A 12206-nucleotide genomic window follows, 5' to 3' on the forward strand; every position below is an offset into this window, starting at 1 on the left:
CTCTGCAATGGCAGACCTTAGACACATTTTACAAGGCTGCTTCTGTGGGTGGCACAACCAGTGCTGCAGGCCCACCAGCAGCATTTGGATTACACGCCCTGGCACACTCAGTGCACTAGACTAGGGTCTGACAAGTAAACCAAATAGCCAAACATGGAACCACTGATTAATACATCAATTTACAAAAGGGAGCACTTGCACTGTGGCACTGAATAGCAGTGGCACAGTGCCCAAAGCATCTAACACCAGCAAAAATACATGAGGCAACAGCAAAAATGGAAGGGAGACCCACGCCAATGGTGCCAGGTCTAACAGGCACTAACATTGTTCTTTCTTCATACTATAAAGGCTGTTATAAGATTCATGAGACAGTGAAGCTGGTGGGGTACTTTATGCAAAAAGCCTCCATATAACACCATAGAGACATCGCACCCCACTTGATCTCCCCCTACCTGCTAGGGATGGCTTTCACGTAGAGTTCACACATCAAAAACGTCGTCAATCCCTTATGGCACCCAGAGAGGCCAGGCTATGAATGGGCATTATAGTGCAATTGATCTGGTGTACTGAAATCTACCTGAAACGTGCTGAGCTCTCATCTCACTTGCCTACATTTGCCTCTCTGTGAAGAGCTGAGGCTCTCAATCGTGCCCGTGATCAGTGACTGAGTACAACAAACCTCTACCGCAGACACGTACCACTCCCAATCAATACCATCAGCAAATTAATTAAATAAGAGGTAGGAGGCTCCTGCGCCTACGGTAAGAATAAACAAAACAACAATATCGCAGCGTGAATTTTCCAGGAATTTCTACTGCTGCAGAAGCAGTACGCCGGGACGTGATCCGCCGGTAGGATAGTATTGAACAAACTCGTGATATAAAGCGAAGCTGAAAACACGTCGCAGTCGCAGAGAAACGGCCAGCATTGCGAGGGTTAAACTATCCCCAAAGCTGACAGGCATCTCTTCCAATCCTTGCACAGGGGAAAGGTTTCCCACTGCCAAGGCGAATCGGACACGCCAGGAGGAGGGTTCCAAAACGCTGAGAGGGTTTTTTCTATGTCTGTCTTTTTTTTCTAGTTTAGTAAATTACTGCAGCAAGAGCGATCCGGGAACAGGCTGCTTCTGCTCGGATAAGCTTGGGGCAAGAGGGAAACCCAGTGAAGGAACATGCGGGACCTAATGCCCCCTCTATGGCATTGTGAACATTCTAGCCCCTCGAAGCATGCCTAGGGCAGTCTCTGCCATTAGCCGCAAGCAATGGGACAGGCCCCCTGCAGCAATAAGAATCCATTTGGTGGGAGAGAGAGAAAAAGCCCCAGGACAAAACAGAAATCGAGTGCACCGACAGCCAGACACGACGCGACGATGCTGCAGCGTAGCACAGACCCATGCAGCCCACTGCAGACCGTCTGAGACCAGACAACCTTGAAACAACTTGAAATTGAAATTGGATATCCGCGATATTTTGTTCGAACTGCAGGAGCACGGCGACGGTAGGACGCTGGGACCGGTGATCAGCATTTGGGTCACGTTGATGGGAGAGAAGGGCACGCTTCGCAGCCAGGCGCGAGATCATCCGCTCTCGGAAATGAAGGCGGCACTGCAGCAAAGCAGGTGCTGAGGCTGCCCAGCTCGGACTGTTCGGAAACCGCTGCCTCACCAAGGAGATGCGTCTGTGGTCTTCTTGGCGCTAGGATAAGAGACCGCTGTCTCTACTCTATTATGGTAGGAGACCTCCATCTCCTTGAAGCTAGGACACGAGACTGCTGTCTTTATCCACTGGAAAATGAGAACGCCATCTCCTTCACTCTAGGACATGAGACACCCCTCTGCCGCCACTAGGGCGACAACGCAGTGTCCATAAAACACAAGATTAAGCCCCTGTCTGACCAACACCAAGCATTGCTTCCCCAGATTAAACAGCGTTCGCTCAAACACGGGAGATAAATACAAACCCCGTGTCCCTCACTTTGGGACGTGAACAGACCGTCGCCACAGGAGCATGAGGAGAAGCAATTAGCTTGTCGGCAAAAGAAAACAACGCCGATACGACGAGGAATCTGAAAGTGCCGGGTTCCGACTCCACACTGTCCAAGGTGCTGAAGTGTGGCCCTGTAATGGAAGCGGGTGCACCCTCCGCACTACACAGGATGCAATAAGCATTGTGTGGGTTGTGCAAGGTAGCTACTTCCGCTTTGAGCTCTCCGGGGTCCTGAGCGCACTGCCCTGGGTGTGAATAGACGGGCAGCAGTCCGCTCGGAGCTGTCCAGGGTGCTGAACTCTCTGCCCCAGGTGTACAGCGACTAAGGACCGGTCGAGCTTTCCAGGGTCCTGAAGGCACTGATCGGAGTGTGTGAAGCTATGAGCTGTCCGATGCTCTGAAGTTGCAGTCTCTCTAGCGTGAAAAGCGAGGCGGTCAATGTGCTGAGCCCATCTCCCCTTCCTCCTGCAAGAAGGTTCATAAAGAAGGGATCTACTCACGTGCCATACCTGCCACCGCGCCTGCCATCATGTGTAACCTGGGCACGCTGGGCCTTTACCTATGGGAGACGCTGGTGTTTTTCAGGTAGGGCTCCTCTTAAAATTGCTCGACTTGGTTTCCCGTGCAGCGCCAGTGATTTACGAGTTGTGTGTCTTGTATCATCTGTGCTCATCCAGCAGAAGACATCAGTCTAACACTAACATCTGCACATGAAAAATAAACTCTAAACTCTCCTTTGGTAATCGGCTGATTGTGGGCACTGAGATTAAATTCTGGCACATGGTCATCACCCACACCTGTCGCCACTGCCTTTTTGTGCCGCTGGCTCTGCGAACTCAGAGGCTCGGTTCTGGTATCTGGTGTAATTCATAAAGTGGTGCGGCTTAGGAGTAAATCTATCAGCCTCTCGAGTTACTCTCTGTAATTAGTGCTGCAAATCCTATAACCGCAGTGCTGCTGAGGTATCCAGCAGCCGGTCCTATCCAGCAGCAAAGCGACACCTAGCGCTACCTTGGGGGAGCTGTGCCCCCGCACTGGGATAGAGTGCTCCGCTCCTCAATCAGAGGGCACGTGCCACTGCTGCCTGCACGAGGACAGTGAGCGAGGGAGTGCAGGGCAGGAAGATGGCCCCCTCCATCCCCAGGGGTGCAGTGGCGAGTGGCGGGTGGGATGGCACAATTATGTATATTTGTGATGTGTCCTTTCTAGACTTCTAGGCCTGGCTGTTGTCAGGTATCCGAAACATCCTTACCATATTGTACGTGTTGGCCAGCCCTTTTGCATTACTTGAGTGAGTTTTCTTCAGCACTTTTCAGTGCAAATCACACCTAGGCACGTCGAAGCATTTGGGATAAGGATTTGATGTTTCTTAAAAGAGTCCCATTAAAATCATAAGTTTGCGCTAACTGCCAGCTGCAGAGATCGGTGTGAAATTTATGCTGTAATTGTAATTGTATTTATACAGCACTTACTACCCCGGACGAGGCGTCAAAGTGCTTTTTCAGTAAGTAGCTTGCTACCCCGGAACCCAAAAAGGATTAGTGGTGAATTTGTATAGTGAAATATGAAATTAATTTCAGCGGTGGACATGTTAGTCTGTTATTTTTATTGAAAAGGATAGTGGAGGGATAGAAGGTGGAAGGGTTTGTAATCATATAGAGCGTACTACCCCTGAGGTGTTTAAGGGCTTTCGGAACCCAAAAAGGATTGGTGGTGAATTAGTATAGGGAAATATGTAATTAATTTGAGCGGTGGACATGTATGTCTGTTATTTGTGACCAATTGCAAATCCATCAGGGAGGGGTGGCTCTACATTTTCATCCTTCTGAGGTCGATGAAATGGGTGATCTTGTGTAGGGTGATCATAACACTTATTTATAAAATCAGCATGAGCCAGTTGAGTTTGTGTAGTATACAAGTATTTATTGTATATGTTGGGAGCCCTCTATGGTAGGGTGCGGTGCCCGCTCTATCTGCTGATGTTCTTCAAATCTTATCATGGTCTTTGTAGCTTAGTCTTCGCCAATTTATATTTCCTTGAGAAGCAAGTGGCTATCCTGGTTTACAGACTCTTGACGGCTGGTGGTAGGTTTTCAAAAAGCGGAAGAAAGTAGCACATAATTCAATCTCATTCAATCCATAACCGCTCTGCAGAGAATACGAGTGTATGCATCGTGGTGGTCGTTTTTGTTAATGTCCTGAGTGGAGTTAAATTGTGTAGCTGGAAATGAGCTATAGTTTACTCTTGTGCAGTATCACCAGCAGGGTGGGCTTTAGCGGTGGTGGCACCTCTGGCAATATTTTTGCTGCCCCCCAATGACCTCCTTTTCCACAGATTCCCTCACTACCACTTTCCAACACTACCCCGTATCTCTCCACAGTCCCTCTGATGTCCATTTCATTAGTTTTTATAGCGCTACTCATATCAGTGTAGGGTGTAGGAGCGTTTTACATGACACACACATTATAAAGAGGACTCCCAGTTTTATGGTATTTTTTTTTTACATTTCCATTTGTATTTATCCATATATATTTTTGTCAACTTTATCTGTATTTATTCTGGGTTTTGTGAAAAAAATAAAGCTGAAACTGGTATATTTCCACATTTATTTAACCAATAAATATGGAGTCATGCTTGAATGCATGCCAGGTTTCAGTAATATGAACACCCCCAGAAGATAAATCAATGCACTTATATAAAAATATGCACTTTTCTGTTTCAGCCTTCTGCATATTTACTGCTGTTTAAGCCCCTGTACTAAAATTCCTTTCTTTTTTAACCCTCTTACCTATCAATCCACACAGTTATTGGCCTGGCAGTCATGGCAAAGTGTATTTAGAATCACTCAAAATGCAACTAATTTCTGTTTTTATCCACATTTTAAAATAAATACAGACAAGAAAATAAATGGTTTTCTGTCTGTGTGTATATGTAAAAATCAGTAAAAACGGAAAACAGGGAACCTTAATTATAAAGAGACAATTAACCATATGTGTGTAATCAGTCTAGGGGAAATGTTACATAAGACAATGAAAACTCCAAGGTGAAGGAATCACTTCATCCATACTAGCAGGCAGTATTTTAAGAGTGTTTGGTCTGGGAAAGCACAAACTCTGCGTTGAAAATGTACACAGTGGTTGGGGTTCACTTTACTGATAAGAATGTTTTACCCTAACAAACCCTTTTTAGCAACATTAGGATAATAAAAGACTGGGAACAAAAACATAACAAACATAACGCTCGAACCTATACCACGCAGTTTACATGTAGCTCGTTTATGACAGTTCATAGGTCAATGTGCTATAATAGGATTGTATTATTTTTACAAACTGCAAGCAACAAAAGGATCTCTGTGACAAAAGCATTAATCCACAGAGCTTTTCACATAAAATACACTTCTGTGATCTGTGTGATACATGTCCTTTGCAGCAGGCACATTCACCTTCTGCGCTACATTATGATGACACAAACCTGCAAAAAGCAACATTCTGATCTCTCTCCAGCAGGAACATTAATATCCAGAATAATCTTGACATTTTTATTATAGCCTGAAAACTGCTGGGCACGCGAGTAACTCTGCCACAGGTGCTTTAAATCCCCAAAGTTATTTCCAAACGCAGCGCCTGCCAAGCTCAGCGCCCGGTGCAGCTGCATCGGTTGCTCCTCGATAAAACCAACCCTGGTCATGAGATCTGCAGTATCAACCAGACATGGGAGCATCACCTCTGTTATTAGCACACACCATGTAAAAACCACCACATTCCACTCACCGTCAGGTGAAGGCAGAGCATGGCTGTGCTCTAGCGAGTTAATCTCTGCATTCCCTCCTCCTTTTATTCGTGAAACACAGCGAGGTTTTGGACAGGGAGATGTCTGTAAAGTTGCACCAATATGAAATGGCGCCCCAAGTACCTTCGCCTCCTCCTTCCTCACCGCCAGCCCCCCCCCCCCCCCCCCCCCCCCCCAACACCACCTCTCTCCCGATAGACCCGCAGGATTCTTGTTTAGAAGAGGAACCGGCAGCAACCCGGATCTGCATTTCTTTAAGCAGGCCACAGTGTGCTAGCTCCATGGGTTGAGCGCGAGCTGAGGAGATCTGCCTGTACTGTCACAGTTGTGTGCATTGCCCGTACTTCAAAAATGGATCAAACGTACACCGAGGAGTTGGGTGATAACAACAGGTGTGTTAATATTGCAACATTACCTCAACTCATGGCTGCGCTGCCACGTAAAACAATACGTTATTTTTGTGTTTCCCCCAAAGAGCGTGGCTTCTGTGACAATGTATTTGGGTAAACTGGATCAAATATAGCAAAATCCGAGCACAACCACACGAGGATTGTTATAGGAAACAGATTGTGCAGCAAGTGTTTATACAGAAGCGAAGATGTAGAACTGCCGACATTGAACTGCCCGGCACACTCAGGCTACAAAATGCAATTCTACAAAAAATATACAGATTACGCTGCAGTGGGTAATTAGCAGCTCTGTCTGATTGTCTTTCCTGGATAAATCCCGTGTTTTAACTGCACTTTGTGACCCTACAGTAAATGCTATTAGAATAAAAGACACACATTCACAATAAAGGGATTTTTAGAAGCTTCGCCTGACTTTAGTATGTTATAGTTTGAAGTTGTCCTGAAAAGCACAATATTCCGGAGTAAGCCTGGTCTCAGGGGAGCATCCCTCAGTGTGCAGCGAAGAAGAAGGTGAAAGGTAAACAGATTCGTGCCCGCGGTATTGTCATTTTTCAGTAGTGAAATCTGTCTATAGTAGTTTCACTTGTTAAAAATTCTATTTTTTACAATGCAACAGACACCCGAAAACTACATTATATAGGGCGAAGGACAAGTACCGGTAAATGTAAATTAGTTTTCAGTTTAAATTAAAGTCCCACTAAGAGTTTTATCGTAATAACTGTAAGTGCTACCAGCATAGATCCATTGATGTGGTGTGGCTCAAACCCTGTAACACAGTCTTGTTACAGAGACTGCTCATACTACAATTCTTAGGCCTTCAATGACTCCCCATGACATGTTTGCGGGGCTGAAGAAATGGCCCTTCAGGCTGACGGGTGTGATTTAAGGTGAAAGGTACAGCGCAGTCTTGTGGTCAATTTAAAAAATCTAAAGGGAAATCAAGATTTGGTTTAGTGGTTGCATGCGGTCTAGAGGTTTAGTTGAGGTTTCGTTCTAAGAGTGGTGTCGAGGTGTGGTCAAGTGGTTTCGTTGAGTTGTGCCCTAGTGTTTTTGATAAATGTAGTCCAAAAGTGAAGCTGAGCTGTGATCTAGAGGTGCTGTTGAAATGTATCAGCAATGCTGGCCTGTTGTTTTCTGCTGAAGTTGAAATGCGGTTTATTGTGTATATTGAAATGTGGTTTAGTAATGTTGTTGATGTTTGTTCTACGGGTGCTATTGGAATGTAATGTAATGACTGTTGAGGTGTGCTCTACTGTTTCAATTGAGATGCGGCCCATGGTATATGATTATATGTGTGTGGTCTAGGAGTAAATTTATGATTTTGTGTAATTGGTAATGTTGAAATGTAATTTAGTGTCAATGTTACAATATGGTCCAGTGGTAAAGTTAAGTTGTATAAAGTACCTTCTTGATTTATTCATTCATTTACGTATTTATTTATTGGAAAACAGTAATACTGTACATTAGAACTGCTATTTATTCACTACCAAGGTCATCAAATGCATGTGGTGAAGTTACAGAAACCAATATGGATGTAGAATAGATGGTATGTATTACATAAGCTCTTGTGTGAGAGTAGTAACAACAAGGACAAATAGGCGTGTTAACACTGTACAACATAAGCAAAAGCCCAGTGTAAGAATTCATCACTTGAAGTGAAGATGCAGACAATTTGATAGGTTTAGATTGTTGAGTAATTCAGCGGCTATAGCGAACCTCAATGGCCTTTGAGTTCTAAGAGAGGTGACTTTTTAATGTCTTTCACAGATCTGTTCTGTTGATCTGGCCCTGGTTGTCAGAAAAAGATCTGTGGGTGCCATGAAGCCAAAAGTACCAGAGTCGGAATGGTGTGCAGGGACTCTTCGGTGTGGTTAAGAGCTGATAATTTGCTAATGTTTAGTTGCCGGACAGGAGTTTATTTGGAGACGGCAACAGAAAGGTGGTCAGTCGAGGTCCCAGGAATGGCTCTGAAGACGAGTGTCAGAATTCTTTAAACAGCCTGTCCTTCTTTGGAAATCCAGCCAACCTCTTGGCACTAGTGTGATGCAGACGTGTTTCCATGGAGATTTGTAGAACCCCGGTGTCAACGTTTAAAACTTTGTCAAGGGAGTCAAGGCGATATAAGGAAGACCCTCTGATAGGCTGTCGCAATAATCCAGTTTGCTTGTGTTAATCAGAGCTTTGGCTATGTGGAAGGGCAGAAAAGGCTTTATTATTAGTAGATTTCTGATTTTATCTGTAGTTGCCACGACTTTCATGATAATGAATGAGTCCAAGGAGAGGGGTTGACTAGAACACTTGCGTTGCTTGTAGAAGTTGGAAAGCCAAGGGCTTCATAAGGAAAGTAAATGCAGTTGGCAGTAGAGGTATTGGGGGAGGTAGGAAGGCATGTTGCCTCTGTCTTAGATGAGTGCAGCACTAGCAAACACTGGCTGTCCAGTGGTGAATGGTGATAAGAAGATACGTAATTGTGGAAAGATGACGAAAGTTGATAAAGAGAAAACAAATTGACAGTCATCTGCCTATAGGTGCTAAAACAACCCAAAAGAGGAAATTATTTTTCCAATGGAGTGGTAAAGAGTGAAAAATGAGAGGATGCTGAACAGAGAACTGGGGGACACCAAGAGCGAAGGTGTGGGTGGTGATCTATCGGACAGTATGGTAGCAGAACATCATAGCCTAAATGTTGCTTTCCAAAAATGTAGTACGCTATACATAATGTACAAACATATAGCCCCCTTTGTGTTAATACAAGGATACCAACACACAGTGGAGTGATTCCTTTGTAAATAAAATTCAGACCAGGATATTTATGCCAGTCAATATTTTTGTTATTGAAATTATGACAAACTTTAAGGTTTCCAATTGACAGAGAAGAACAGGACATAGAGACATGGGGAAGGCAAATTGAGAGAGGAACCTGTGAAATGCCAAAAGTTAAAAGGGATGAAAGTAAAGTGGAGTGTTTGATAGTGCCGAAGGCTGCAGATAAGTCAAGCAGTGTGGTGATGAAATAGAGGTGGGTGTGAGAAGAGGTGATGAAGTTGGTTACATATGTGAGGGCTCTCTCAATGGAGTGGGGATCAATGAAATCTGAAACTGAGTGTAAGTGGTTGATTGTTAGTACTGAGCTAGAGAATTAGTTAATTGATGACAGGACATTCTAATATTTTTAGAAGAAGACATTTAAGATACTGGGGGACAGCTAGAACATACGTGGGGTTCCACTGAGGTCTCTCTTTTTGTAACCACAGTTATAAAGCAGTAGTGACAGGTGGCATATGTGTCAGCTTAGAGAGAGTTTATGAGTAGGGAGGTCAGGAGGAGTAGTACCATGGGGATTAGAGCAAAAGATGTCATTATTTGTGGATTAAAGGGGCCTGATGGGGCATAAGAAATAATGAGCAGATTTTAATATTGACATAAGCTCTGTAACAGAAGTAGAGGCACGGCCATTGAGCATTGACGAGCGAAGTATAACAGTGAAGGAGTATTGAGGTCACTGATGTACTAAGGTTTCTCTAGTCCTAGGAGAGAAATTTGATACAAAGTCGGTTGCAGAGTAGACGAGAAATGGCTATTCTGAGGGAGACATGAAAGTTGTGAAATGTGTGAGCTAGTCGCTATAGATCTGTTTCAAGAGAGGAGATGCACTTTTTGAAAACAGACATGTTTAGCATTATCTACGGCTGTTGAAAGCACATCCAAGGCTTCTTTGTACACCCGCCCGTAGATTTTCTGTGGTCTTTTTCTTGTATTTTTTATGAAGGAATGCATGCATCAGAGAATTCATGGAATGAATGTGTCATGTAATCCATGTTCTGAAAGCTTTTGGGGGAACCTTGCATATAAAGCAGTGAGATTCAAACGCATGTTGCGTGTCCGGGTTAAACTTTGTGAGCGGTGCACTTGGTGGCAGGGATGTGAGGTGGCAGCAGTCAGGAGAATGTTGTCTTTAGGGGTCAGTGCATGTGTTGAGCAGTGAGTGATCAGAGAAGGGCTGTAGGACTAGGGTGGCCTGAAACTAACAATGATGAGGGGGCAGTGAAAGTGATTGACCTTAGGGCTTTGTCAATATGTGCAAAGAAGGTGCACATAGTGCCTGGAGGCAGGTACTGCCGCAGGATATTACTCTACAAGAGGGTGAGGATACAGATTGGCTGAGAGATATGGGCGAATGCTGCAGTGTCATGTGCGCAGAACGCGTAGGGATAAGAAACTGGCAGATGACCTACAGGCCTGCCCAGCGATGCTTACTGAACTGCTGGCTCCCCCTGATGCGTCACCCCCTCGGATGCATGTGTCACTCAAGTTGCGCAGATTTGGGGACAAAAAGGGAATAGTTGGTTGATATGTAATATACTCCGAGCAGAGGATATTCTCGAATTTCTACTTTTGAATTGGCATGGAGAGCCTTCAGCATTCTACAGTGCACAGATATTGTACTGAGATTTTCTTAGCGCCAGAAGGGGTGGGAGAAGGGATTTCAGATGATTCTCCTTGTTGGATGCCTTTTTTTCTTTTAATGTGTAGGCATTTGCATAATGTTTCTGAAAGTGCTAATAAAAACCTATACATAAAAAGAGGGTGAACATAGAATGCATGTGCAAAATGAGATAGTGGAGTGGAGTGGGTATGGTCTGGGCTGGGGCAGTTATGAGGGATTTTGTGAGGTGATTTGACACCCCCACCTTTGCAGTTCCAACATGGGGAGTGTGATAAGGTGGCATGGCGGTGTGGGGGTCATGGGTGTGTAGTATTTGGGATCCATGGAGGTTTCTGTGATAGCTGTGAAGTGTCAGGGGTCAGCGTGAGTTCAAATATCCAGAAAAGTTCGAGAGCTTGTTGCAGCCGGCCTGGCACTGGAGAGACAAAGGTTGGGACGATACTTGCTGCAGCAGTGCTCTGTGGTTAGATAGGTTTGTTGAATGTTTCATTTAAGGAGGGGAGACGAGGTGGTTAATGGCGGGCGGGGTGTGCCGTGGTCTGCAGAGGATTGTAGCGGCTTGTGTGGGGTTGTGGCTGTGTAACCTGTGTGTAACTGTAGAGATCTGAGGAGCTGGGATGCAAGGAGAGGGTTAGTGTGGATAGAGCGCATGATGGCAGCATGATGCAGAGTGCGCGCCGATGGCATCAGAGGAGGGCAGCGAAGCGATGCCGTGGAGCAAACATCACAGGTGGGTGTGTGCCCCTATATAAACAGACGAGGGCTCAGGGCAGATCTCTCGGGTGTGCTAATGCAGCGTACCGCTGTAACATCACTTTCTGATCAGAGCCGAGTTATCGATAATCCCAATATCAGGTATTGAAAAGGACGCATTGGTAAGCTCTGGCCGCTAAAACCACCCTAGGCAAAAACCCTACACAGGCGAGGTCCTTCCTGTGACCTTCAGCTGGGGTGCTCGGGCGAGAGACTCCTTGCCAGTTGGGATTGAAGTTGGGGCTGTAGGCCAGCAAAAACTGTGAGATTTGGAGCAAGCCCAGTTCAGGATGAGGCCGGCATGGTCTCCCCGGTCCTCCATTCCAGTTCTTCTGTCTCTGAGCGCGGGCCTCGGGAGTCGGGGTGACTTCCAGGCGCGTGACGTGCCACGTCTGCTCTCTGGTGACAGGTGAGGTCAAGAATCAATGGCACAAAACGGCCTTAAAAGATGCTCGCTGTGGGGCCGGTGAGCGCTCGTGCTTCTACGTGAACCTCTTATCTGGACCCGCCTCTTCCATGATCTACCAACGCTGGGAGCTCTTAGAAGCAAGCTGAGCTGCGCATCCCATAATGCGCTGCGCTGTAACAAGGGGTGTAGAGGTGAGATGCCCCATGAGAAACTGGTGACTTCATAACAGGTCGGTACCACTGAATGGCGTGCAGACCTGGGACGTCAGTCACGTGTCGGACTGGTCTGTCTTGAATTCCCAGAAGTCTCGCTGCCCTCGGGGAGGAAGGGCTGGCAGTGAATCTGCTGGAAGCCCCATGGCACGGTGTCTGGTTGGCAGAGCCCGGGGACCACGGAGGAGCCCATCTGGGGA

General features: G+C 45.8%; 1 protein-coding gene across 3 annotated transcripts in view; it reads left to right on the forward strand.

The window, feature by feature from the left end:
* The first annotated feature begins 1110 nt into the window (after nt 1-1110).
* Nucleotides 1111-12206, forward strand: part of GLRA1 (glycine receptor alpha 1) — a 390673-nt gene continuing 379577 nt past the window's right edge. For all 3 annotated transcript variants that reach the window (XM_086931266.1, XM_086931265.1, XM_086931267.1), the window contains exon 1: nt 1111-2570. In XM_086931266.1, the coding sequence (XP_086787392.1) occupies nt 2515-2570 (56 nt within the window). In that variant the 5' untranslated portion in view covers nt 1111-2514. The remainder of the gene's footprint in view (nt 2571-12206) is intronic.

Source organism: Lissotriton vulgaris, chromosome 7 (genome assembly GCF_964263255.1).
Source record: "Lissotriton vulgaris chromosome 7, aLisVul1.2, whole genome shotgun sequence".
Taxonomy (NCBI): Eukaryota; Metazoa; Chordata; class Amphibia; order Caudata; family Salamandridae; genus Lissotriton; species Lissotriton vulgaris.